Here is a 25,718-nt window from a genome sequence, read left to right as displayed (position 1 = left end):
TGGGTTAAGTGTCTGCCTTCAGCTCAGGTCATGATCCCAGGGTCCTGGGATCGAGCCCCGTGTAGGGCTCCCTGCTCAGAGGGGAGCCTGCTTCTCCCTCTCCTCCCTGCTCTCTCTTGCTATCTCTGTCTCTCTCACTCCCTCTCAAATAAACAAACAAACAAACAAACAAATAAATAAATCAGGACACTCTACTAGGCCCAGTCTTTCTGAAGCCAAGCTTTTGCCTTGACAGGTTGAAGCGTAAGTCCTCATTCCCTCAGAAATTCATTTATAAGTGAACTCCCACCTTGCCTTTCTTCTATCTCTACCAGAGCAGAAGAAGTTACTTGAGTTACTGTAGATACAAGTAAAATGTATTATCTGTAAATCTGTGGCCTGACCTGTCACCTGTGGGTTTTCATTAGCTTTTATTAGAGCAGGATGCAAAACACTGTCACTAAGCTTTGAGGTACTTTCTCATAGTCCCCAAATACCATCCACCAAACAATGGATTTTTGTAAATTTCTTCAACTGATTTATCCCAGGAGAAGACTGAATGTGTCCCTGCTGAGCTTTTAGTCTATCCTTATGCCCCCAAAATGTGTATTTTGAAAATGTAAAAAAAAAAAAAAAAAAAAATCAACAGTCTTACAGGAAGTTCATTATAAGTAAGTTCTGTTAGGTAAATTTGGAAAAGTGATTTTTATCCAAGACAGTATTTACCATTTATTTCAGAGTAAAGGTTCAAAGCTAGAGTCCCTGGCCAGCACAGTACATCTCTGTCATTTACCTGTAGCTGACCCTGTGGCCCTTTGGGGAGCATTGTCCTCACTCACCTGCAAGAGCTGTAACCCTCAGGAATGTACTTGGGAATGGCAGTGGTCTTGACACATTGTTTCTCCTAAATAAATGATTACAGGAAAGAATTAGTTAGGACCAACAGCTGAAATGGAAGAAATGAATACCATTTATCCTTTCTTATAGTCAGATGTCAGAATCTAGGAATTTGTCCCAATTTGCACAAACTTTCAATGCCTTTCTATGAGCCGGTGTCTGGAGGGCAACCTGAGCAGACATCTGCTTAGAGTCCAGGTGTGAAAGAGGAAAGCAGCTTCATGTTTTATTTATCCAGAGTAAAAGAATTGTTGCACAGGACATAAAATATGCAGATTATGAAACAGGAGCTGACATAAGTAACAATGTATTGTATTTATATATAAAATTTAAACCTAAGGCTGGAAACTTAAGGAATTTATAGCCAAGGTATGAAACTGTTTATCTCTGTGTCAGTTTTTAAAAAAAAATAAATAGAAGTGCCTGTCATCTCTCCTGTCTTCTTTGCCATGGAAGAGCTGGAATATTGTCTTCTCCATCCTGCCCTACTCTGTGGGTACCCTACCCTACCCTATTCAAGCTCCCCGCAGTGTCCAAGGGACATGCAAGACATCAGGTTTACTGGATGGCCCCCGGTTATGATGATGGTACGTGGCTACATTATCTTGCATGGCAGTAGGGAGAAACTGTAATATTTGAGGATAAGTGGTCCCTGATTATTTTTCTTCCTTCCAGAGGTGACACACTTTTCTTTTCTTAAAGCTCTGGGTCAGGTGAGTGACTCCTTGGCTTTTTCTTCCCCTGGGAGAGATTTATTTTTGTTTTTGTTTCTTTGTTTTTAGAGGGGGAGAGATCTATTTTAAAATAACTAAAGGTTCAAGTTATCACTCTGGTTTTCCACTGATTTGAAAAAAGCATTTATTGTGTCATCTAATAGTTTGTTTCAAAGACATGAAATGAAATAAACTTATTCTCATGACGAGCACTGAGTAATGCACAGACTTGTTGAACCACGACAGTGTACCCCTGAAACTAAGATAACATTGTATGTTAACTACACTGGAATAAAAACAAAACAAAACAAAACAAAACGCAACCAAACTTACTCTGTTCCAGGCTGGCTACCTACTCATTGCAACCTTGAGTCAATCCATCTATTTTTCTGTGCTTTCTTGGTTAGTTCTTGGTAACTAGCATTGGGCTGTCACCCAAGCGAGGGACATACCTAATTCTTTCTGGTTCTGAATGAGCCTGGCCTTTGTGTTCATTCAAGAGAAATCACGGATCAGAAATACAGCATAGTGTGATATACTGAGGTGGAAGGTAGTTTAGTGCAAATAAAACATTCCTACAGCTTTTCCCCACTGCTGTTCTCAGTATTCTTTATCTGAAATTTTTATGTCTTTCCTTTAGGAAGCTCTGCTATTTCAGAGAGTCTGGAAGGTACTCACAGTTCTGAAATGAGTCATCTTTACAGACCTAGAAGGTACCAGAAACAGACTGAACAGCCCTAAACCATCTCTATAGCTCAGCTTTTGGCATATATCCTGCTGGATTTTGCTTTCCAAAGTAAAAATTACCGTATTTTTCTCTATGTAAGACTAAGTTAGACAAAGGATATCTTAACCAATAATAGTGATCAGAGATTGAAAAAACAGAAAGCAAGCCTAGGGCAGGTGGCTAACGTGGGGAGGAAGAGCCGGAGGCAGGGGGGAGAGGGCGGGGAGGCGAGGGGAGGGCGTCCAATGACCATCAGATGCTTGTAGAAAATGAAAGTACATGAGGGATGAAGAGAAGGAAACTGGAAACAAGTGGAATTAAAATAATGGTGGCTGACTGTTTTTTTTTGTTTTTGTTTTTTTGTTTGTTTTTTTTAGGGGCTAGCAATAAATAGATGCCCAAAAAGGATATGAAGATGTTTTTATCCTTATCAGGTTCTTTGTTTTTGTTTTTGTTTTTGTTTTTTTTCTGAGATGACCTCCTTGCTGCAGAATATCTTCTTTCCACATTATAAGCAGAATCTCTCTGGCAATAATAAATTTTCCATTGAGTTTGGGGGAAAGAGAAAACTCAGTGAGAGAGAGATGGCATATGAACTGAGTTTAGGATGACAGTTTGCGTGCTTCCTATTTTTTTCCTAGGGAAAATTTCCTTAGGAAGAAGATATAATATGAAATGGGTTATTGTCCAGGATTTATCTGTTTTCCATACATGCTTGAGAACGAAGTGTGTTTGTTAACCCTGTGCCCTAACCTCCCCCCATGAATACGATAAAGCATATGCAGTGACTTGTAAACATTAATTTATTTCTGTTGCCAAAATCCATGTATATATTTTTAGCTGTAATATTTATCATAACTAGTAATCGAATATTTAAAGAAACAACACTGGGAAACACCTTTGTAAGGTTTACAATGTAAAACATGACGTGACTCGGTGTAATGGGCGGGACTGGTTATCTGTTCCCTGTGTATCTAGGAAAGGGCGCGCGTGGACCGACAGAGCCCCAGACCTCACCTTGTGCACACAGCAGGCACTTCCTCCCGCAGTAAATTATTTACCACAAAGCTACCGGGTAGTGAAGGGCATTGATTCCTATTTTGTCCCCTTCCCCTCCCACTGAGCTTCCTCTGGTACGGATCCTAATGAGCAGTAAAATGGCCGCAGGCCCGAGGTGGGAGGGAGCCGGACGGCGACGGGGCCCCGACCCACACTGGCTAATTAGTGTGGGGCTAATTGACCTTTCGTAGGAGTTGCATTCTCGGCCTGCTGCAACCAGAGAACGGGCCTTTTAGTATCTTTATGTGTCATATCTTTGAGTATAATGAAAACCAGTCCTAAGAAATGTGAAAAAAATTAAAGCTTAAATCACAAAATATCCGCCTTTTACAAGTCTAAGAAAAAAAATGAAAGCTCAAGTTGAAGGAACGTTTTTATTCTCATCCAATTAATATAAATTGGCATTTAGCGCTCACTGAAGACAGCAGAGGGGACTGGAGTTCAAGAGAACAAACCTGTAGGAATGATTCCTTTCTGGTTATTCCGACTTGCCTCTGAACATCTCTGAGCTCGGGCTGCTTTCCCCGCGTTGTTGCGTTGTTAGCTATGGCCATGCAGAGCATTTCCGAACCATTACATCTAAAAATATCTTTAAGTAGCTTCCTAAGTAATTGCCATTTTGTCTTTCTCTGACATAGGAAATATATTATTAAAATCGGGTACAGAAACGTTTGTTAAAAGTTATTGTCAGAAGAAGCATTCTGAATTTTTGACAGCAAAAGAAAGAAAAGAAAATGTAAGTTGTTTGAAAAAGTGTTTCTTATTTAGATAATTTATGTAAAATTATCTAGGAAAGACCTCCTTAATGTCAAAATGATTTTTAAAATTAAAATCTGATAACATCATTGCCTATTAAATTAGAAAATCTTTTATCTGATAATTTTTGGCTGACCATATTATTGCTTTTCTGAGGGGAAAAATGTGCGTTATTAAAAATTCAAATGAAAATCAGAGATTTTTCAGACCTTAAAATGTAAAGTTAGTACACAATAGGACGTGTGAGAGCCCTCCCATTCAAATAATTTAAACATTTTGTAGGATGAAATTGAGCCTGGCAGACTGGAGAGAGCTAAAAATGAGTAAGATTGAAGGTATCGGAGATAACCTGACCAATTTAATGAGCACAGGAATTGGTACAGGAAGTGTGCTGATGAGTGTGGGCGAGTCAGGATGCTTAGACCAGTAAGGTGGTCGGGAAGTTCTGTCCAACATGTCTGCTTATATCATGAATTCGGAGAGGTGGAGTGTCTGAAGCAGAGTATTTAAAAGAGCCCTGGGCTTACAGCCGGAAAACATGGGCTGCAGAGCTGGCTCTTTCATTTCCTAATTATGTGTCTTATTTGGGCAAGTTCCTCAAGCCCCCTGGCCCGTCTCCTCACCTCCGGACTGACTGCCACATTGGATGGGAGCTTCGCAGGACGGTTGAGTTACTCCACAAACCCAGGGGAGTGGGTACTGTGAGCAGGTCGCTGGAACAGATACTGCAGCATTGGATTCAGTCTGTTTTCTTGAAGATGGCACCGTTTGGAGTAGAGAGACACACGGAGAAGGTGGGCGCAGCACAGAGTGGCCAGTGCTGTCTTCTCGGGCCCCGGGGACCTGGAGCCGCACTGACCTCTGAGCAGCAAGAACCCCAGCGACCTGCCTTCTGGGGCGTGGCCCTGTGTCAGGCCCCCTTTGCACTCTCGGTACTCAGTGTGCTTTGACCGAGGTTCTGTGACTGGCCCCCGTTCTTGCTTTCATCATCCCTCGGCTAGCTTGTTTGTTTTTAATCAGATCCACGCATGCATTCTTGCTGCTTCCATTGAGCCGGTTCCAGGAGGGCTGTCTTCCATAGCTTTTCCCATTCCGGGACCTGGCTTTCTCCTAATCATTCTTTTGTTGGTGGGCTGTGTCCATGCAGTTTCCAAACCCTGCTCCTCCCCCCCGGCCCTTGTGCCCTCGTCCTCCTCTGTCTGCCTTGTCCGCTCCCCACCTCTGAGCAGCCATGCTGTGGAGCTTGGGATGTCACAGAAAGGTAGTGGGGAGCCCTTGGCCTGGGCTCCTACCTTGGCTTCACACTTCGAAGCTGGGTGACACTGAACCTGCCGTGGACCTCTCTGTGGCTCACCTTCATCTTCTGTCAGGTGCAATGGAAGTAAACCGCCAGTCAAGTGAAGAGCTTGATTTGTGCCAGGCAGAGCCACACTCGGGGCTGACAACAGCCTTCTCTCAGAGGACCCTGGCAACGTGGAGACAACTGACGGCATCAAAAACCTTGTAACACAGCCTGGAGGCTAGCTAGAGCTCAAAAATAGTGTGTGCTTATTTCATTTTGTTATTATGGTTGTTATTTCTATGAAAGATGAAAGCCCTTCGTTAAAAATGTGACATTATTGACTTTTTGAATCTCATTATTAATCATTTCAGAAATTGTCTAACTCTTCTTTAAGTGTTTGGAAAACATTCCAATAACTTTGCAATCCCCAGGAATTTTCTTGTTAGAGTAATATTAGTTGTTTTTACAAGGTCTAAAAGGTTAAGAAGAGTTTGAAAAGCATTAGCAGGTTTTTCAAGTTTTAGTTATTTCCAGTGTTCTTTTTTTTTTTAAGATTTTGTTTATTTGAGAGAGAGAGAGCATGAGTGGTGGAGGGGCAGAGGGAGAAGAAGACCCCCCACTGAGCAGGGAGCCCAGGACTATCCCAATTCTATCCCAGGACCCAGAATTATGACCCAGGCCAGAGGCAGATGCTTAACCAACTGAGCCACCCAGGCACCTCTGTTTTCAGTATTCTAATTGGATTACCAGACTCTCAAATATTTGAATCCTACCTACATGTCAGCAGAGGAACTTCTTTTTGGAAAAGGAAAAATAGTTGGACAAATAACTACTTGTTTTGTCCACACCAGACAGCTTCCATCACTGCCTTACTTGTTGAGTTAATAAGTTAAAACACAGACGTAATGTGTTTCCTCTTTGTGAGGCAATATTCTATTTATTGAGGAATCAAAGATATATAAGAGATTGTTTTTGCCCTGAGGAAGTTTAAAACCATGTTGGAGAACTCTGCTGTCTTCCCACTGAAAATCTCTACCTCCCAAAACTGAGGCACTTTTTGGTATACTGTGAGAACTAAATATTATTTTGGGCTTTGGAGTGGCTAGACAACTAAACTTTATCCAGTTTATCATCCCTGGAATATGTTATTAATGGGGCTTTGAATTGAACCAGTGTGATGGTGCATTTGCACCATCTGGCAAAGGGACTGCTGAGATCAGCACCGTTTTTTATGAGAAGTCAAAGAATTAAGCAATGATCTCAGAACCATGGATGCAGACTGAGAGAAATATGTTCTATACATATCACTGGAACTACTGAAATCTGCTCGGAGTCTTCAGAGGCCCCTTTCCAGTTCTACCCTGGACATTCAAAAAAATATCTTGATTTGAAAGGAAAATCTCAGTTTTTGGATTTCTTCCATGTTTGTCAAATTTTAGCAGGCTCTGAGAATTTGCTGAGATTCTTCATGTGTCTCATGGCATCTGAGCAGATAGGGATTTTTTTTTTTATCATCAATTTCTAGTTCACAGGAAGCTGGAGTGTTGTCAGAGTGATTATCACATCTATAGCGCCTGCTTATTCCACCTTCTGTGTCCATTCTCCAAGTAAGACTGTGTGCGTGGGGTAGCCTCATAGGATTCAGAGGCTTTATTGATGTACAAGATCAGGGGCCAATCCTGTTGAGTTTTCAAAACTCCTGAATGGTGATACTGATACTAACAACTGCGTATTGAGTTATTGCTGTGGATTGGGCTCTGCACTCCTTCTGTTTCCTTAAATCTCCAGAGTAGTCTTCAAAGTTGGTGCTATTATTGCCAACGACAGATGTAGAAACTAGAGCTTAGGGAGGAGAAGTCATTCGCCAAAAATCATACAGCTAATAGATTACATCTCTCTGGCTTTAAATTCCATGTTCTTTCTTCCACAGGCTTCTGGTTCCTCATGGAGCACTTTAGGTATTGAGTTTATGACTATTTATATTTTTGTTTCTGCCCCAGTCCTTCGACTTTCCCGTTCATGGACATATGTTGTCTACCTACTAGGTTCAGAGCGCTGTGTGAGGCATTCTGGTAAATAAAAATATAAGTATGACCCAGCTGCTGCTCTCAAGAATTTCTAAACTGAGTCTGAAGATCAGACACACACACACACACACGCACGCACACACACACACCACACACACACCACAAGTCCTGCCCACACTCCGACCAACTGCAAGAAGCGCATGGCAGGCAAAGATTGCTGGCATTCAGATGAGAAAGAAAGGCATTACTTTTATCAGAAGCACAAAAATCCTGAACGTCGAGAGAGGAATTTTATCTGACTGAATTCTTGAACCTCCTTGAAAAGAACACACTATGGATAAAAACCTCAGGGGACATTAGGAGACTCATTCTTGACTGTCTCCCCCTTGTTGCACAGCTCCTGCCCTCGCATGCCTGCTCAAGGGTACTCAGATCTTGGTGTTGGTTTATTTGAAATGACTTAGGCTGAAGGCTCTCTGCGATTCCTAGAGTTCTGGCTGAACACTGAGGCCGTGATAAATAGTGATAGAATGTCTATTAGTCCAATTAGAATGGAAAATAAGTATTGTCAGCTCTTATTGCCTAATGAACAATCACAGAATCTCAGTGCCATACGTCAGTGAGCGTCCCAGGTCAGCTGGGGGTCTGTGGTGCTGCCCCTCCCCTAGAAGGCTCTGCCCCCGCTGTGGGTGCAGGGGCACCCGGTTCTCCCTGCGGCTGAGTGCGGGACTGCGCCCCGTGCACATGTGGGGCCCAGGCTGAGGAGGCGGAAACTACCCAGGGGTGCTCTCTCGCTGGTGGTCACATTTAAAGGCCGTGATTCAGTCATACTGGCCAAAGCCAATCACGCGATGGAGCCCAAATCAAGGTCAGGAGGAGGAGAGGAAAGGAGATAAAATCATAAGATAGGTGATCTAGAATGGAGAAAAGTCTAAACACACCTGAAGCTGATAGTAAGATGTCAGATTCTCTGTAATAGGTAATAGGGAGACGTTGGAAAAGATTACGTAGCAAACTCCAGAAATACGTAAATAATGGATTATAGGGAGAGATGAGTGGTCAGGGAGCGATTGCAAAGCGAGTATAATGAGGAAGGCTTAAAATGGGGAGATGGCAGTTGAGAAGTAAGGGAGCAGAAGATGTGAAGGCTATTTCTGAGGCAGAACGACGTTACTCTTAGCATCGCGCTGGCTGTAAGCCTAGGGCAGAGGCACCCAAGGCGGTGATACTGAAGCCTTCAGAAGACATAGGAGGGTAATCAGAGTTGTCAGTGCGCGGGGAGGGCTTGACCCGGGATACCGTGTGGGAGGGCAGTGATTTGACAAAATGGGGAATGCAGGTGGGGGCAGGCTAAGGGACAGAGATTGACGACCCAGTGACCACAGAGCTGGGAGGACAGGTGGCAGGGACAGCAAGCATGTCCATGTGACAGAGGTCTGGGGCATGGGATGTGGAAGAGGCAGAAATGGGATTGAGGCCCAGAGGGCATCCTGTGACCTTCTGAGTCCACAGTGGTGTGTCCGCAGGAAATCCCGATGCATAATGGGCACCACTCTTCAATATTTGCTGGTGACAGCTATGGAGCACTGGAGGGAGGATGGGGACCAGTTAGGACTGTCATTAGCATCGTTGTGCGTGCATGGTGTTGTTTGAACATTGCTATGGTGAAAGCATGACTACAGGTAGTTTGCAGATAATGAAATTTTGGGGGTTTAGTGAGATAATGAGGTCCTGGCTCTGAGGGAGGAGGGCGAAGACAGATGAGTGATTTTCTATCCAGTAGATATTCTGATACTGGGCTTGGATCTCTGGTAGTCTAGTTATAGTCCTAGCAAATTATCTACTTCAAACTTTAATTCGAGTCAATTCTACAGTCTTCTGTTTATACACATCAGTATATTGGTGCAGATGATTTTTGCAAATATTCACTGATTTTGATTGTGATATTGGATGGGATGGCCTGGGGATGCTCCTTGCTTGCTTCCCCATTGCTGTGGGGATGTGTTTGCTGGTGACATAGGGGGTGCGTGTGGAGTCTACCATAAACACAATTATTTTAAATTGTAGAGAAAAATGCTCTGTAATTGGCAATAACCAACTCTCTGTGCTTTTTAAAAAGGAGATGGATGCTGGTATTTATATTTGATAATTGGGAGGACACATCACTTCTGAAGTAAATCAATTTTAAAAAAATATTGCTTTTCACTGTGCTTATGTATGCAGTGTGGTACATTTCTGCCCTACTCGATCTCCTGTTGCCTTGACTATTACTCTAGTTTTCTGTTGCTGTGGTCCGTTTGCGCCCACATTTCGGTTTGTGGCCCCAGCACCGTGTTGCCTTTGTAGCCCGCACACGTACCGACAGCAACAGTGTGTCCAACTCCATCAGTCACAGGTGGCTCTTTTCTCAAGTTCCATGACTATGTGCAACCTTGGACCCAAACAGATTTTAGGCTCTTCTGCATACTCTGGGATTGAGGACAAGTTAGACCTTACTTGGCCTTTTAACGCTTGCTCTTTCTCGTCTGTTTCTGCCTTGCACCCACCTAGAGCTGTGACCTGGATCAGCAGAGCATCGTTCATGTCGTGCTGAGACCCTGGCGCAAAGGCCAAGAAAGGGAGGCCACTGGACAGGACGGCCCAGGAACTGCCGTGGAGGGCTCGGAGAAAGAGCCTGAGAGCTTGACGCGCGTGGACCTCGGCAGCTCCATCCTCCCGGCCCGCTCGGTGGGTCTGGCTGTGATCCTGAACAGCGACTATGCGGGGACCCTGCCAACTGGAAGGCCAGGTAATTGTGCAGACTTTGTCTACTCCAGTAGAGCGCTTTGTGCAGCAGGCCTCCGCAGGGAAGGCTCTCAGTGTGTACATATTCAGTTCATGGTAAGTTCTAGATGCCTAGAAGGAGGCATCATTAGGACGGCCCTTGGCTATAAAATTTGAGGTGAAGGCATTTAGTAAGTACAGTGGAACAGGGCTTTCGGATTAAGAATGAAGGGAAGGGATGGAGTAGATGTCAGGACATGGTAGTAGTGTTTTGTTTTATTTATTTTGAGGAAGTAGGGGTGCTGGGGATGTGAGGCTTTGCGCTAGGGTCAAAATATATGATTAAGATACATATATGTCCCTCTCAGCTTTTGCCTTTCTTTTCTGTTTCTTATTTTCTTAAAACACATTTTGGTTTATTATGTTTCTGATGATGTGGGGAAATTTTAAAAAGCAGAAAGAGAACTTTAGAGGCAATTTTAGTCACTTGCAGGTGCTAAGGCAAGATACTGCAATGTCAATAACACGCTTGGCGTGAAAGGTTCTTCCTTCTCTCCACCTTACAACGCATTTCAAAACTGCTTTTATTTAGCAAGGATGGCAATTCCTTTGCTATTTTGCCAATATTAATGTGTCTTCCTTAGTCTTTTATTTTCCAATTGAAATAGTCAAAGGTATAACAGGATTATTTTTGACTGTGTGTGATGGGAAACACAAAATAATAGCAATGACTTTATAAAGTATAAGTGAATTTCTCTTCTACATACTATAAATGAGAATATAGGCAGTTCTAGGTTGTTGTGGCTTTCACAGTGTCCGAGAGTTTGGGAACCAGCAAGATGGAGGCCTAAAATAATATGAAATATCCCTTGCTAATTTCACTAAGTAAAATTTAATAAAGTTTAAAAAATCATAGATGAGATTACAAAAAGAAACAATTTCCAAGGACAAGTGGACAAGTAGAAACAACACAGTTGTTTTTAAATAGAGGAATGGACAAACTTGGAACTTAAGTGCATGAGCTGATATCTTGGTGGTCTTGAGGAGGTTGTGGAGGGGAGGAAGTCTGTCCTTTACACACACTGAGCACTTAGGAAACTGGAAAAAAAAATATGTGAGAAATTGGAAAAAAATGCAATACATGGGGGAAAATGAGATCCATCTAAACCTCTGCAGTACCTATGTGATCCAGAATGGGAAGTTAATATAAATATTGGACTCAGATTTATAGTGCCTCTGATGTTTCAAGCAGAGCATATATAAAAGCATTCCTAGAGAACATTCAGGTAGCATGGCATCCACACCTCCAGAGGGAACCACGCCCTATTCAAGGGGCACTCATCATCAAACATTACAAGTCAAACAAAGGGATATTCTGTCATGAGTAGAAGTTAAGCGTATACCATATACTGGAAGGTTGGGTTCCCCTGAAACTTGAGAAAATAAAATAACAATTTGAAGCAGAACACAAAACAAACACATTTTATGTTAATTAAAGCATAAAAGAAAGAATTGAAACCTAAAACAGAAAACAAGTATATTAGAAGAAGAGCTATTAAATAGAACATAATTTTAGCTATTGGAATAAAAAAAGGCCTCAGTGGATGGGTTAAAACAGCAAGCTTGGCAGTGCCAAAGATAACATTTGTGAACTGGAAGATAGATATGGGAAATTGTCCATAATGTGGTACAGGTTAAAATGCAAACCAATGGTTTTAAGAGACTAGGAGTTTGGCCACTCTGCAAAAGAGCGTGGAGGTTCCTCAAAAGTTGAAAATAGAGCTACCCCACGACCCAGCAGTTGCACTACTGGTTATTTACCCCAAAGATACAAATGTAGTGATCTAAAGGGGCACGTGCACCCCAATGTTTATAGCAGCAGTGTCCACAATAGCCAAACTATGGAAAGAGCCTTGATGTCCAACAACAGATGAATGGATAAAGAATATGTGGTATATATAATACAATGGAATATTATGCAGCTATCAAAAAATGAAATCTTGCCATTTGCAATGATGTGGATGGAACTAGAGGGTATTATGCTAAGTGAAATAAGTCAATCAGAGAAAGACAAGTATCATTTGATCTCACTGAAATGAGGAATTTGAGAAATAAGACAGAGGATCATAGGGGAAGGGAGGGAAAAATGAAACAAGACAAAACCAGAGAGGGAGACAAACCCTAAGAGACTCTTAATCTCAGGAAACAAACTGAGGGTTGCTGGAGTGGAGGGGGCTGGGAGGGATAGGGTGGCTGGGTGATGGACACTGGGGAGTACATACATACATAGTACATGCTATGGTGAGCGCTGTGAATTGTGTAAGACTGATGTATCACAGACCTGTACCCCTGAAACAAATAATACATTATATGTTAATAAAAAATTTAAAGAAAAAAAGAGACTAGGAGTTTGGAAGAGATGGCCAAACATATTTCTGATAGGAGTTTCATTATAGGAGAATACAGAATAGAAGAGAGACCGTTTTCTAAGAGAATACTGAGAATTTTCCAGGATGGATAAATCTTCTAATTCAAGAGTACATGATCCCAACCATGATAAAACAAAACAAAACAAAACAACACAACACACAATTGGTCTTAATCAAGATAAGTAAAAATAAATTCACTTTATAAATAAAGTAAAAGACCAAATCAAATGACGAAAAGAGATTACTTATAATGGAACAGTAATTTGAATGGATCATGGGAGGCAGGAATAATAGAAGAAAAACAGTATTGGAGTAATGTCAAATGACTGAGGGATACACCTATCAACTTAGAGTTCTAAACCCAACATACCTAACAAAAATATTGCTCAAAAGTGAGAGGGAAATAAACACACTTTCAGACACACACTGGGAGTATTTGTGCTCAGTCTGAAAGAACTCATGAAGTTCTCACAACAGAGAGGAGTGGGTTTGATCCCAGGGTGACGAAATGGGATGTGAGAGATGATGCTCAGAAGATACAAGTGTAAATATGGATCAGTCTAAATGAACATTGGTGTAAAAAATAATATTGATTTGTTTGATGGGTACAGAAATAGGAGGGACTAAAGTAGTAGATAAAATGACACTTAGGAGAAAACAATGATCAGTTAACTTGGAAATATGTTCAGGTGTCATTACTGATTACAAAAAAATTAGTGTTATAACAGTCTTGTATCACTGCATTCTACCTGATGGACCAGTATTTAAAAGTCTAACAATATCCAGCAGTGGTTAGGATCTAACAGGCAAAAAGTGTGGGCAAAAAGTGTGTTCATACATGATGGTGAGAATGTCAGTTGATTCAGCCACCAGAGAGAACTTCATAATAATTAATTCACAGCTTCGTAATAATTAATGAAATTCCTGATATGCATATTCTGGAACTCAGACTACATGAGGAGACATCTAAGTAGATGACCATAATAAGACCATTGGAGTTTGTGAAAAGATAGAAATGACATAGGTGTCTTTAAATAATAGAATGGATAAATAATCAGTGTTTTATTCTTATAATGGGTTGTAAATTGCAGAGGAATGTTCAGTAAGATACAGTTTATGCAAAATTTCAAAACAGTTTTATTTATTGTTTATGGTACAATAATCATATAATATATTTTGTCTAAACAGGATATATTTGAGAGTTAAAATTTACAATAAATATAATTAAGTTTTATATACCATTGAAATATTTACTTATGGATCAACAAATTGGATTCATTATTTTAGTAATGACATAAACTCATTCTTCAAAAGGATTTAAATTTTTTTTTCAAAAGTTAAAAAAAATTTATGTTCTTTCGAGCAAAATCAAGCCTTTATGTTTATCATCTGAACATTTATAATATTAGCAGAATTTTATCCTTTGTACTTATTCACACATTTTAATCAGTTTCTTGATGTATCTGACTCTGCTATCTTTGTCAGTGGTATTTACCTGAAGATTAAAAACAAATCTTATTGTTTTATTTTATTGTAAAATAGCCTTTAGTCATCTTTAAGCTTTATTTTATGATGAATAATTTTGGAATTATTGTCACCTTCAATTCATTGTCTCTCTAGACCATAATACTTTAGTTAAGAAAATACTATTTCACTGTAGGAATTGAGAGAGATAACTAGTAGGCTCTCAGAAAATTCTGCTCAATGTTTAATATGTACTTCATATTTTTAATTGAAATGTTTCATTCTGTCAATCCAAACAAGAGATTAAATAAACTCTTACCAGTGTACACAATGTGGTAAGTGACACCACCACCATAGCTGGTGCCTTCAGATGACTACATGCCCCACGATGAGACTTTAGCTCTTCCATAGATCTCAGTTACATCAGACCTCTCTCTGATCATCCTGTTCTCATTAACCCACTGACTGTTCACGGTGTGTATTTTGCAGGGCTGGGGAATGGCCATGGTACCACTTGAGTGTGCACCAGGTAGCTGGCAGGGGTGGCATCCTTATGTTCTTCTGCCATCCCCCACCCCCAGACTAGGAATGAGCCCTCCTGGAACCCTGCTTGCTGTGTGAGAGGATGTGCTAATTATGTAGAATCTGGAAAGGGTAGGCAAAGGAGAGATGGGTTATCCCAGGTCAACTTTAAGACTTAACTCTATGTCGATATAGATTTATTATTGAACTACAAAGAGTCATCCCTTCATCTTCAGATCTGGGAAGAATCATCTCCTTTTTAATCATCTCCTTAAACCTTCTACTACTTTCAATTATGTATTTCAGTTCCTCTGCATATACTTCTCATTGAGGACAGGATATCTGTCCAGTTTATTACAGTTTCCCCCCCAAATGTCCTAGAAGAGTGATGATAAATGTTTACTAAATTACTTAAAATTGTAAATCTAGTAAGCCATTCATCTTAATTTCTGTGTATTTAACTTTTAGAACTCTTTAAAATTATTTGACCTCACCTCTTAAAATATCTTGACAATTTCAGTGTTCGAATGAATGCAGTACCTTGATTGGGATTCATTGGAATGACTGTGGGCAGTGCGCCTATATGATTATTTTTCTTTACTAAAAATGACAGTTTAGAGTTTCTAGAACAGTGATTCACTCCAGTGTGCAGAAGAACCATCTGTGGATGCTCATTCCATGCTTATTAATTCAGTTGGGTGGGGGTAGAGGTCCAGAAATCCTGGTGCTGACTGCACTCTGAGAAACTATGCCCTGTATCAGGGATTTGCCAACCTTACTACTGTGGGTCCTGCCTAGTGTCCTCAACTATGTGGGAGGAAGGAGGCAGGTCCGGGCAGAAGAGGTGGACAAACGAAGTCAACCCATGGCAGCCAGAGCAGTCTCATATTTACTAGTTTTTCATATGACTCATCTACAACATGTTTCATTTTGGAAAAGAAAATCCCTGGTTACAAAGTGTTTGAAAAGCTGTGCCTCAAAGAAAGAAATTGAAAAGAATTAAACCTAGTTTCTTCACGTTTCTAGGGTGTTCACATTAGACAAGGAAGAATTTAGTGCTGAACCCAGGATGGCTCTAAAGAGCGAGTAGGTAGGCTGTAGCCACACAAGCAGCTGAAACAAATCAGAACTTCTGTAACCCTGGAAGGTGTTTTTTTGGGTATTTATAGATGGCAAAAGATAACTGATTAACATGAGAGACAGTGTCATGATCTACATTAATAACCAATTATATGATTTTTACTTGGAGTCTAGGACGTGTTATATATACTTATATATTTATAAGAGGAGGTCAAAGAACTCAAATGATTCATTTAAGTATCCCTTAGAGCAGTGATTCTCAAGCTGCAGGGCGCATCAGTGTCATGTGAGGGCTGGGCCCAGCCCAGTCAGCTTGGGGTAAAGGCTGAGAATCCACACTTCTTTGCACTCCCAGGTCATGCTGAAAGTGTAATTCCAGCAGCCATGCCTTGAGTAGCACTATCCTAAATAATAAGAAATTGTATTATTTAAAATACTGTGAATGTATAAAATACATTATTTTATAAACATTTGAATAAAAACATTGAGTAAGCTACTCCTGAGCTTCAGGGAACCCATGCATGAACTAAGTTACTATGTTATGTCTTCATTTCCTTAATGAGGTACCATTCATCAACTCCTGACAATCAGATTATATGAAGTTATTGGGCCTAGAAAAAAGAATATTCTCTAATATTTGTCATAGTTAATTAACTACATGAACAAAAAGTCAGTGAATCCCCACTCTGTGCCAGGCATAATTCTGGCTGGTGGGATTTAGCAGAAAACAAAACCAGAAAAAATGCCTACCTGAATGGATTTCATTCTACTTGGGGAGCATCTAATAAGCAAAGAAACATACGACCAGTAAGTTTATGTCCTCTGGTGAAAAATTAAGCAGAGAAAAGGGATAGAGAGTGTTGGAAGGGGTTCTCTTTTGTTTAAGGTGCTAAGAAGGCCTTTCTGATAAAATGACATTTCAGGAGAGCATCCATTGAGAGATTTCATGCAGAGGGAGAGCCAGGTATGGATCCAAGGCAGGACATGCTTGGAATGCAAGGAGGCCATCATGGCTGGTCAGGGAGAGGGTGTGAAACAGTAGGACGAAGGGAAGTCTTGAGCGATCAGGATGGGAGCACTGGGTGTTATATGCAACTGATGAATCACTGAACAATACATCTGAAACAAATGATATACTGTATGTTGGCTAATTGTATTTTAATACATTTAAAAAAAGATGGGGGTAAGTTGCATAGGGTGTTGTAGACCTTAAGTGTTACGCTGGTGAGAAGGGACTCACTGGAAGAGTTTTGAGCAATGCAGTAGAGTGATCTGACAGGTAATTGGCTAAGTCAGCTGCTTTTGAATCATAGAAATACTCAAATGCCTATAACATCAGGAACTAGTGGTAATAATAATGGTCAACATCTGTGGCGAGTGCTTGCTGTGAACCTGGCACTACACTAAGAACTGCTTCCATGAATGGCTTGTTTAGTTCTTTAGAAACCCCATCAAGTAGACAACGTTATTATCCTCATTAGAGATAGGAAATAGCATCAGACTATTTGAGGAGCTGATCCAGATAAGGCAAGATTTTATCAAGGACTGTCAAACTCCAAAGCTTGTGTTTGAAGTATCCACTAGCCTGTAGTCCTCAGAATATAGGTATCAGGATGAAAGAATGAGTCTACATTTCCTCTAAGTATTTTGGTTATAAATAGTAGACACGGTCTGATAATAGGTCGTTTTGAAGAATCGTGTTGTTAATTTTAGTCAAGCAGTCAAATTTTAAAAATCAATTTTTATATCACATGGTGTACTATTTTTTTCTTTTTAAAAATAAACTTTTGTTAATTTTATCTAGTCTTTTGAGTCTTTTCCCTCAGCTTACTAAGAAAGCATTTTATTAGTAATGAAGAATGTTTGACTATAAAATAAGCATATATATTCTTAGTAAATGTAGGAGACTACTTGATGAAACGTTACATGCTGGAATGAATTATTGAGAAGTAACTCAATGACAGTTTATAGAAAAAAATTAAAGATAGACAAATATGAAAAAAAAAGACAAAAATTCATGGCCTCCACCACTCCTTTCCAACATCGTACTGGAAGTTCTATCTAATGCAATAAGACAAGAAAAGGAAATAAAGGGTATACCAATTGGGAAGAAGACATAAAACTGTCTTTGTTTACAGATGACATGATTGTCTATGTTGAAAATTTTTAAGAATCAAAAAACAAACAAGCAGCTCCTGGAACTAATATTAAGGTTGCAGGATACAAAATTAATATACAGAAGTTAATTGGGGTGCCTGGGTAGCTCAGTTGGTTAAGCATCCGACTCTTGGTTTCTGCTCGGGTCATGATCTCAGGGTCCTGGCTTTGTATCAGGCTCTGTGCTCAGCAGGGAGTCTCCTTGAGGATTCTCTCCCTCTCTCTCTGCCCTTCCTCCTGCTCATGTGCTCTCTCTCTCTAAAATAAAATATATTTTTATTTATAAAAATAAATAATACATATTATATATTAAAATATAAATAAAATCAACATATATATTTATAAAAATAAATATTTTTATTATATATATTGCTTTCTTATAAACTAGCAACGAACCAGTAGAATTTGAAATTAAAAACACAATAACATTTACATTAGCACACCTCAAAATGAAATACTTAGATGTAAACCTAAGAAAATATGTACAGGATCTATAATGAGAAAAATCACACAACTCTTTTGAAAGAAATCAAGGATTGAAAAATGGAGGGACATTTCATGGTCATGGAGAAGACAATATTGTCAAGATGTCAGCTTCCCAACTTGATCTGCACAATTCCAATGAAAATCCCAGGAGGTTATTTTGTGGATATTGATAAATTGATTCTAAAGTTTATATGGAGAGGCCAGAATAGCCAACACAATACTGGAGAAGAACAAAGTCAGAGGATAATGCTACCTAATGTTATGACATACTATAAAGCTATAATAATCAAGATAGTATAGTGTGGGTGGGAGAATAGACAAATAGATCAATGGAAAAAAACAGAGATCCTGGACGTAGACCCACATAAAAATGGTCAGCAGATCTTTGAAAAATGAGAAAAGGCAATATGGTGGAAAACAGATAGTCCTTTAAATAACTGTGGTGCTAGAATAAGTGCAAATCCATATCAAAAAAAAAATCTAGGCACAGATCTTACACTTTTCACAAAAATTAACTGAAAATGGATCATAGACCTAAGTATAAAACACAAAAGTATAAAACTCCTAGAATATAGCATGGGAGAAAACCTAGGTGACCCTGAGTATAGTGATGACTGTTTAGTTACAGCACCAAAGGCATGATCTTTGAAATAAATAAATGATAAGCTGAACTTCATTAAAATGGACAATTTCCCCTCTGTGAAAGTGTCAAGAGAATAAGAAGGAAAGCCACAGACAGAGAAAATGTTTGCCAAAGTCACGTTTGATAAGGGACTATTCTCCAAAATACACAAAAAATTCTTAAAACCCAACAATAAAATGAACAAACCAATTAAAAATTAGGCAAAAGACATGAACAGACACCTCACCAAAGAATTTACACAGATGGCAAATAAGCATATGAAAAGATGTTCAATATTATATGCCATTAGGAAATTGCAAATTGAAACAGTGAGATAGCATTACACACTTATTAGAATAGCCCAAATCCAAAACTCTGATAACAACCAGATTTTAACAAGGATGTGGAGCAGTTACCAACTGTCATTCATTGCTGGTGGAAATGAAATGGTACAGCTACTTTTGAAGGCAGTTTCTTACAAAATTAGACATACTCTTACCATACAACACCGCAAGTATACTCCTTGCTATTTACTCAGTTGAGTCAAAAATGTATGTCTACTCAGTGAACCACACACAGATGTTATAGCAGCTTTATTTATAATTGCTCAACCATGGAAGCAACTACGGTCCTTCCCTAAGTGAATAGATAAATTGTGGTCCATCCAGACAATAAACTAACTGTTCAGTGCTAAAAAGAAATGAGCTATCTAGCCATGAAAAGACATGGGGGAAATTCAAGTGCATAATCCTAAGTGAAGGAAGGGAATCTGAGAATCCTACCTGCTATATGATTCCAATTATATGACATTCTGGAAAAAAGGAAACTATGGGTACAGTGAAAAAAATCAGTGCTTGCCAGGGGTTGGGGAGAGGGAAAGATGGATAGTCAGAACACAGGATTTTTTTAGGGACAGAGAAGCTATTCTGTTAATACTGTCATGGAGGATGCATGTCCTTATACATTTACCAAAACCCATAGAATATACAACACCAAGAGTGAACCCTAATGTGAACCATGGACTTCGAATGATAACAGTGTGTCAGTGTAGGATCACTATTACAACAAGTGCACTACTCTGGTGTGGAGTGTTGGTAATGGAGCAATCTGTGTGTGTGTTGGGGAAGGGGGTCTGTGGGAACTAAACCTAAAAGTGCTATCAGAAATTAAATCTATTAAAAAATAAACGAAATTGCTGTTAAGGCTTGAGCCCTGGATACATCCTGGAGATATATCATGATTATTAGAGAAGATGTTCTTATCAGCATTTTTTGCCAGTGGTTCAAAGTAGTATAAGACAAAAATTATTTACAGGATTAGAAATTAGTTAACACCTGCCAAATACAAATCAGTCATGGAGGCCTACTAATGAAATAAAGTGATAAACTTCAGACTTAATTCTCAGTTTATCCAAAATTAAATCTCAAGTACTTGAAAATGTGTATTAGACATGCTAATGACTTGGAAGCCAGGGGGTGTGAATTTCATGGTGTATTGGACAGCTTTAGGAGTGTCCCTTGTGTAAACCTTCCCTGAAACAACAAAATTTTGGCAGTCATACTAGATCAACTTAAAGTTGCTATCACAGGAAATTATTAAAAATACAGTGATTTTGCCAAGACCTTATATTTTTTCTCCAGCATAGTACATTTTTGCTATAATATGCTCTTTCAATATTCTACGTAAAAACATACCAAATGATATTACACAGTAGTTGGAATTTTGCAAGTGTGACATATTTTGGGGTGGGTTTTTGAGGTGGGGGGAAATAGTCCTGTATTCTTTTCTTAGAAGTCTGAACGCTATTTCGAAAGCAGGATGAGTTACTCCTTCCTGTTGATTGTGCGCTCCATATACTGCAGGGTGATTATTTGTCCTGTTTTTGCTTCACTTTCACTTTCAAGGCATGCTCATCCAATGCAAGGAAGTCTCAATAGTTTGTACTTCCATTGCCTGGAACATGGGTGGCAGTAGATATATTGTCATACGGCCAGGAAGTTTTACTCAACATACAAAATATAGCCCTTACAGCTCTTTAACTGGTTTATCACACATGGTAGGGAAAATGGTGAATGATTGCATGTGGAGAGCAGGGCGCAATGTGCCGTGGGACGCACAGAGTACAAGCAACAGTTCTAACCCCGAGGAAGCCACAACTGAAAGGGGTGGTTAGAGGTGACTAAGCAGTCCACACAGAGTAGTATAAGCCATCAAATAATTAGTTCCTACACTTCTCATCAGTTTCCCTTCTGAGTACTTCTTTTTTATTGTTATCATTGTGGTAAAAAACATACAGCAGGAGCAATCTTAATCACTTCTAAGTGTACAATTCAGTAGAGTTAAGTATATTCACATTGCCGTGCAACCAATCTCCAGAACTTTTCCAAATTGCAAAACCGAAACTCTGCATGCCCTCGAAACCACTCTCCATTCCCTCCTCTCCCAGCCCCTGGCAACGAGCATTCTACTTTCTCTTTCTTGTGCATGTGACTACTCCAGATACCTCGGATGAGTGAAACCATACTGCATTTATCTTTTTGCGACTGGCTTATATCTTCAGGGTCCGTCCATGTTGTAGCATGGGCTGGAACCTCAGAGAATTTCTTACGTATAATAAACTGGCAACAGGTGACACAAAGGTTAATAAGAAGACCCAGACTTTCAAGTAGCCCACAGTTAGAAGATGTACAGATACAACTGGGATAGAGTGAGTTGGGAAAAGCTGGCAAAGCAGTACAGGGCTTTGGAGGGTGAGGAGGCTAAGATGGGCATCCTCGGTGGGCTTGGAGAGGCACAGATGACTTGTGTGGGGCTGGCAGGGGCTGGGGTGGCGTCCTCGGTGGGCTTGGAGAGGCACAGATGACTTGTGTGGGGCTGGCAGGGGCTGGGGTTTGGAGGAAGTGGTGAGGGGTTGGTCCCACTCCGAGGTGCATGAATTTGAAGGTGATGATCATGGCTGGATCCTACGACAGGTTCAGAGGATTGATGACATCAGAAAGGTGGTTAGGGGGAGAGGGGTCCTGTGGTAGAGCTCTGAACACCAAAACGTTCAGGGACCAAAATGGCCACGATAACTTTTTGTCACATCTCTCCTGTCTTGTGGTGTTTAAGAAAGTGTTCCCACATCTTGCATTTTCTTCCTTAAATATTTGGCAAGGGAGAAGAGTGATGCAGGCAGGTAGACCTAGAATGATGCCAGTGTGTCCTTCTCTATGTGACAGAGAACACAGGGAGGAAAGCCCAGAAGCCGTGTGAGTGAGCAGAGCAGTTCCCTTCATCCATGTCTTGCTGGCTGAGTGGAGAGCGGGCTCCCTGCTGGAAATGGGAAGACAAACCAAGGCTAGCCTTTCCACCCCATGCTTTTGGTCCAGCCTCTTGTGGCACACAGGACTCTGTGAGAAATGTTTTGTGGTTTGTGATTGTCTGTTGTCAAACATAAGCAGTTAAAAATGAACTGTAGGGTGGTACGGTGCACAATGTCAGTGGGACTTGCTGGGGGCCTCAGATGTTTTCATTCTTCTGAAGTCACCTTTGCAGAGTATTATTGGGATTAAAGGGAGAAGGGAGAAGCAGCACCCTGGACCACATGAGGCTTATGTGAATGCGTGCTCTAAAGGCCCCACTGTGGTTAGCACATGGGCATCCGTCTCCTGGCGGCCTACTGCACACAAAGGAAAGCATTTCCATTTTTTACTATTTGAGCTCTGAGGTCTTTCGGAGGACACTGGATATGTGCCAAGATGGGAAGATTTGCACTTGACAGAAGAGTGGGAGCCGAGGCAGGATATTTATAGCTGGTGAGGTCCGTCTTGGGAATCGCTGGAGCATTCTAATTAATGCAGACTGTGCCAAAAATGCTGGCAAGCTGCTGGATTCCATTTTCTTGATTTGTTAGAAGGAAGATAAAGAGAAATTACAAATTAAGTGGTAGAAATTGTCTGCCTATAATAAACTCTTTTAAAACTTTCTAAATTTGTTCTGAATAAATAAAGACTAATGGAAATTTTGTGAATGTTTTATTGGAAGTGTTATTTTGGGGGCGCCTGGGTGGCTCAGTCGTTAAGCGTCTGCCTTCAGCTTAGGTCATGATCCCAGGGTCCTGAGATCGAGCCCCGCAACGGGCTCCCTGTTCGGCGGGAAGCCTGCTTCTCCCTCTCCCACTCCCCCTGCTTGTGTTCCCTCTCTCGCTGTCTCTCTCTATCAAGTAAATAAATAAATAAAATCTTAAAAAAGAAAAGAAAGTGTTATTTTCTATGAACTGTAGCTTCTAAGAAATTTACACATAATTCAAGATTCTTTGTTCCACCTGTGTAATGAAAATAGGAATTAGCAAAATGTCCGTTTTATAAAATAAATTGAAACCCTCATTATAAGTAAAAAAATAAAAAACCTATCATGACTTTGTTTTTAAGGTGATTTTTCTAGGTAATTCCATAGCATCAGGCCCAAACTCCTGTACCTTCTAAATCTATTGAACTATAATTAGTTATCCAAATGATGCCCCTGAAGCTCTATATATCTAAAAATTTCTTCCTCATTCCCCAAAGATGGAATTATATTGACTACCTTTAGTGGTAGAGGTGTGTTATAGCCCTCTCATTCTTTGAAAGTTGATGATCTATCTTCTCTGTGTATGATAATTAACTAGAATATTCCATCAATGGAATGGTAATTAGAAGGGAATCAGTTGTCCAATTGTTTGTCTAGTGGATTATATAAAAATCCCTTGGGCCAGGCAATATGTTTTTTCATATTCCAAGTGGTTACCACAGTCCTTATATGGTAGACACTTAATAAATGTTTGTAAACGTTTGCTGGGAAGTGCCATAGAGAAAGGTGACAGGCATTTGTTCTAGTCCTTGGGCTAGCGTGTGACGTGTCTGTGACACAGATGCTAAGTTTAGTCGTGATGAGCGTGGGCTCTGGAGCCGGGCTGACTGAGCCACATCCCAGCTCTGCTTCTTACCACTTCTGTGACCTTCACCAGTTTATTTTCTGCTGCTCTGATGGTGGTCTGTCAAGCAGCAATATCATCGTCGCTCAGGACTTTGTCAGAAATGCAGAGTCTTCGGCTCTATCAGAAACAGTGTTTTTAAAAAGGTCCTCAGGCAAATAGTGCACAGTCAAGTATGAGAAGCACTGATTTCCATAAGGTACGCCTCAGTTTCCCCATTTACGATGCATGAATGATGAAATCACCTAGGTCATGTCGTTCATTCCAGCTAGTTCATGACCAGCGCTTAGAACTGGGCTTGGCATATACTAAACATTAATAACTGTTGGCTGTTTTTGTTATCCCATCTCCTTCCAGCTCACACGATCAAAAGCCCTGATGTTGAGCCTGGGCTCTAAAATCAGTCCAAGTTGATAGATTCAGAGCTACCTGACTTAAATCAGAAAAACATAGGAGCTTAGTCCCCATGCCATACATCAGAGACTTCTGCTCACAAGACATCCTTCTTTCTTCTTACTGTGGTTTTGGACTTGGGGGTTTTATTTCACTTCAATTAATTAATTAATTAGTTAATATTTAGTTTTGAATGTTGGTCACTACCACGTTTTCAGACCAAGTTAGCATAAGTGGATATCCTAGGATAATGAAGAATGACATTGACAACCAAACCACTTATGGCTATTTTCCTAAAATTCTACATTGTCATCACCTTCCAGCTATGAATCGTGTATTAGTTTTCTTTTCTCATATTCTGTTAGGTAATGTACTCCTTCTAGAATATTTCATCAGAAAATAGGATTAATCTTTCAGTTTTCGCGATCTGTGTTTAGTCATTGGGAACCACTTGGACTTACAGGAGTAAGTTTCCATAAGGCAAAAAAAAAAAAAAAGAGGAAGTTGTTTCTTCCCCCGCCCCCCCCATCAGGACTTGCTCAGAGGATCCTTTAGCTCCATATGGTATTTCGAAGGAGCAGACCAGCTGGGGAGTGATCACGCGAGTGACCACAGAGGACCTTTGCAACCTGACCCTGCCAACAGGTGACAGACCAGAGCACTTTAAGAATGGGTTATCCTTGAGCTTAGTGATGCAGACAGAGCTTCATTTTCAGTGAGCAAGAGGACGGCACATACAGGTTCAGATTTGATCACCTGGGCATGTGTTTTCAGACCAGAGTTGTTAAACAGAACAACATGCTGGAAACTGAGTGCTGTCGATGTTTGCATGAATCTAATGATGGATCTTTATATGGGTCTAAAAGTATCAGCCCTTACATGAAAAAGATATGTGCACATCTTCATGATGTGCTACCTTTCAAAGAGAAGACACTTCACTAACCAGCTGACAAATGAAGGCAAACATTTTAATCAAGAGTGATGGCTTAGGCAAATATGATTTGCCATCCTTCACAGATTGCTACTGTTTGCCATGCAGTTTCTTTATTGTCACAAAGAATGTAAAGACACAGCTTTAGTGAGTGATACTTCTGCCTGGGTAATTATTTATAAAAGCTGCATGTTGTATGGGTTTCTGATACAAGTATAATTGCTTTGATGATAGAGAGCCAGCCAGAACTCTCTGATTTCTAGCTGATGGCTATGAAGTCACCTCTCTTTAAAAAATTGTTGAATCATTTGATAATATTCTTTTACTACATTTACTCTTTCATGGTGACATCACTGAAATTCTCATGTTGTTTCAAATATTTGAAAAATAAATACAATCTTGGGGAGATATAGAGCAAGAGTAGTAGGAACTAGAATTTTTCCACAGTTGGTGAGGCAACATACTTCAAAATGACCA

At 40.2% G+C, this 25,718-nt stretch overlaps 1 protein-coding gene across 3 annotated transcripts in view; it reads left to right on the top strand.

Annotated features, from left to right (window-relative positions):
- The window catches only part of PRKN (parkin RBR E3 ubiquitin protein ligase), a 1,304,062-nt gene that overhangs the window by 413,640 nt on the left and 864,704 nt on the right, over nucleotides 1-25,718 (top strand). For all 3 annotated transcript variants that reach the window (XM_073894189.1, XM_073894188.1, XM_025866444.2), the window contains exon 3: nucleotides 9,991-10,228. In XM_073894189.1, the coding sequence (XP_073750290.1) occupies nucleotides 9,991-10,228 (238 nt within the window). The remainder of the gene's footprint in view (nucleotides 1-9,990; nucleotides 10,229-25,718) is intronic.

This window comes from Callorhinus ursinus, unplaced genomic scaffold (genome assembly GCF_003265705.2).
Source record: "Callorhinus ursinus isolate GAN/ISIS: 27379988/994484 unplaced genomic scaffold, GSC_fseal_2.0 scaffold6, whole genome shotgun sequence".
Classification (NCBI taxonomy): Eukaryota; Metazoa; Chordata; class Mammalia; order Carnivora; family Otariidae; genus Callorhinus; species Callorhinus ursinus.
This window is presented reverse-complemented; position numbering and strand designations above follow the sequence as displayed.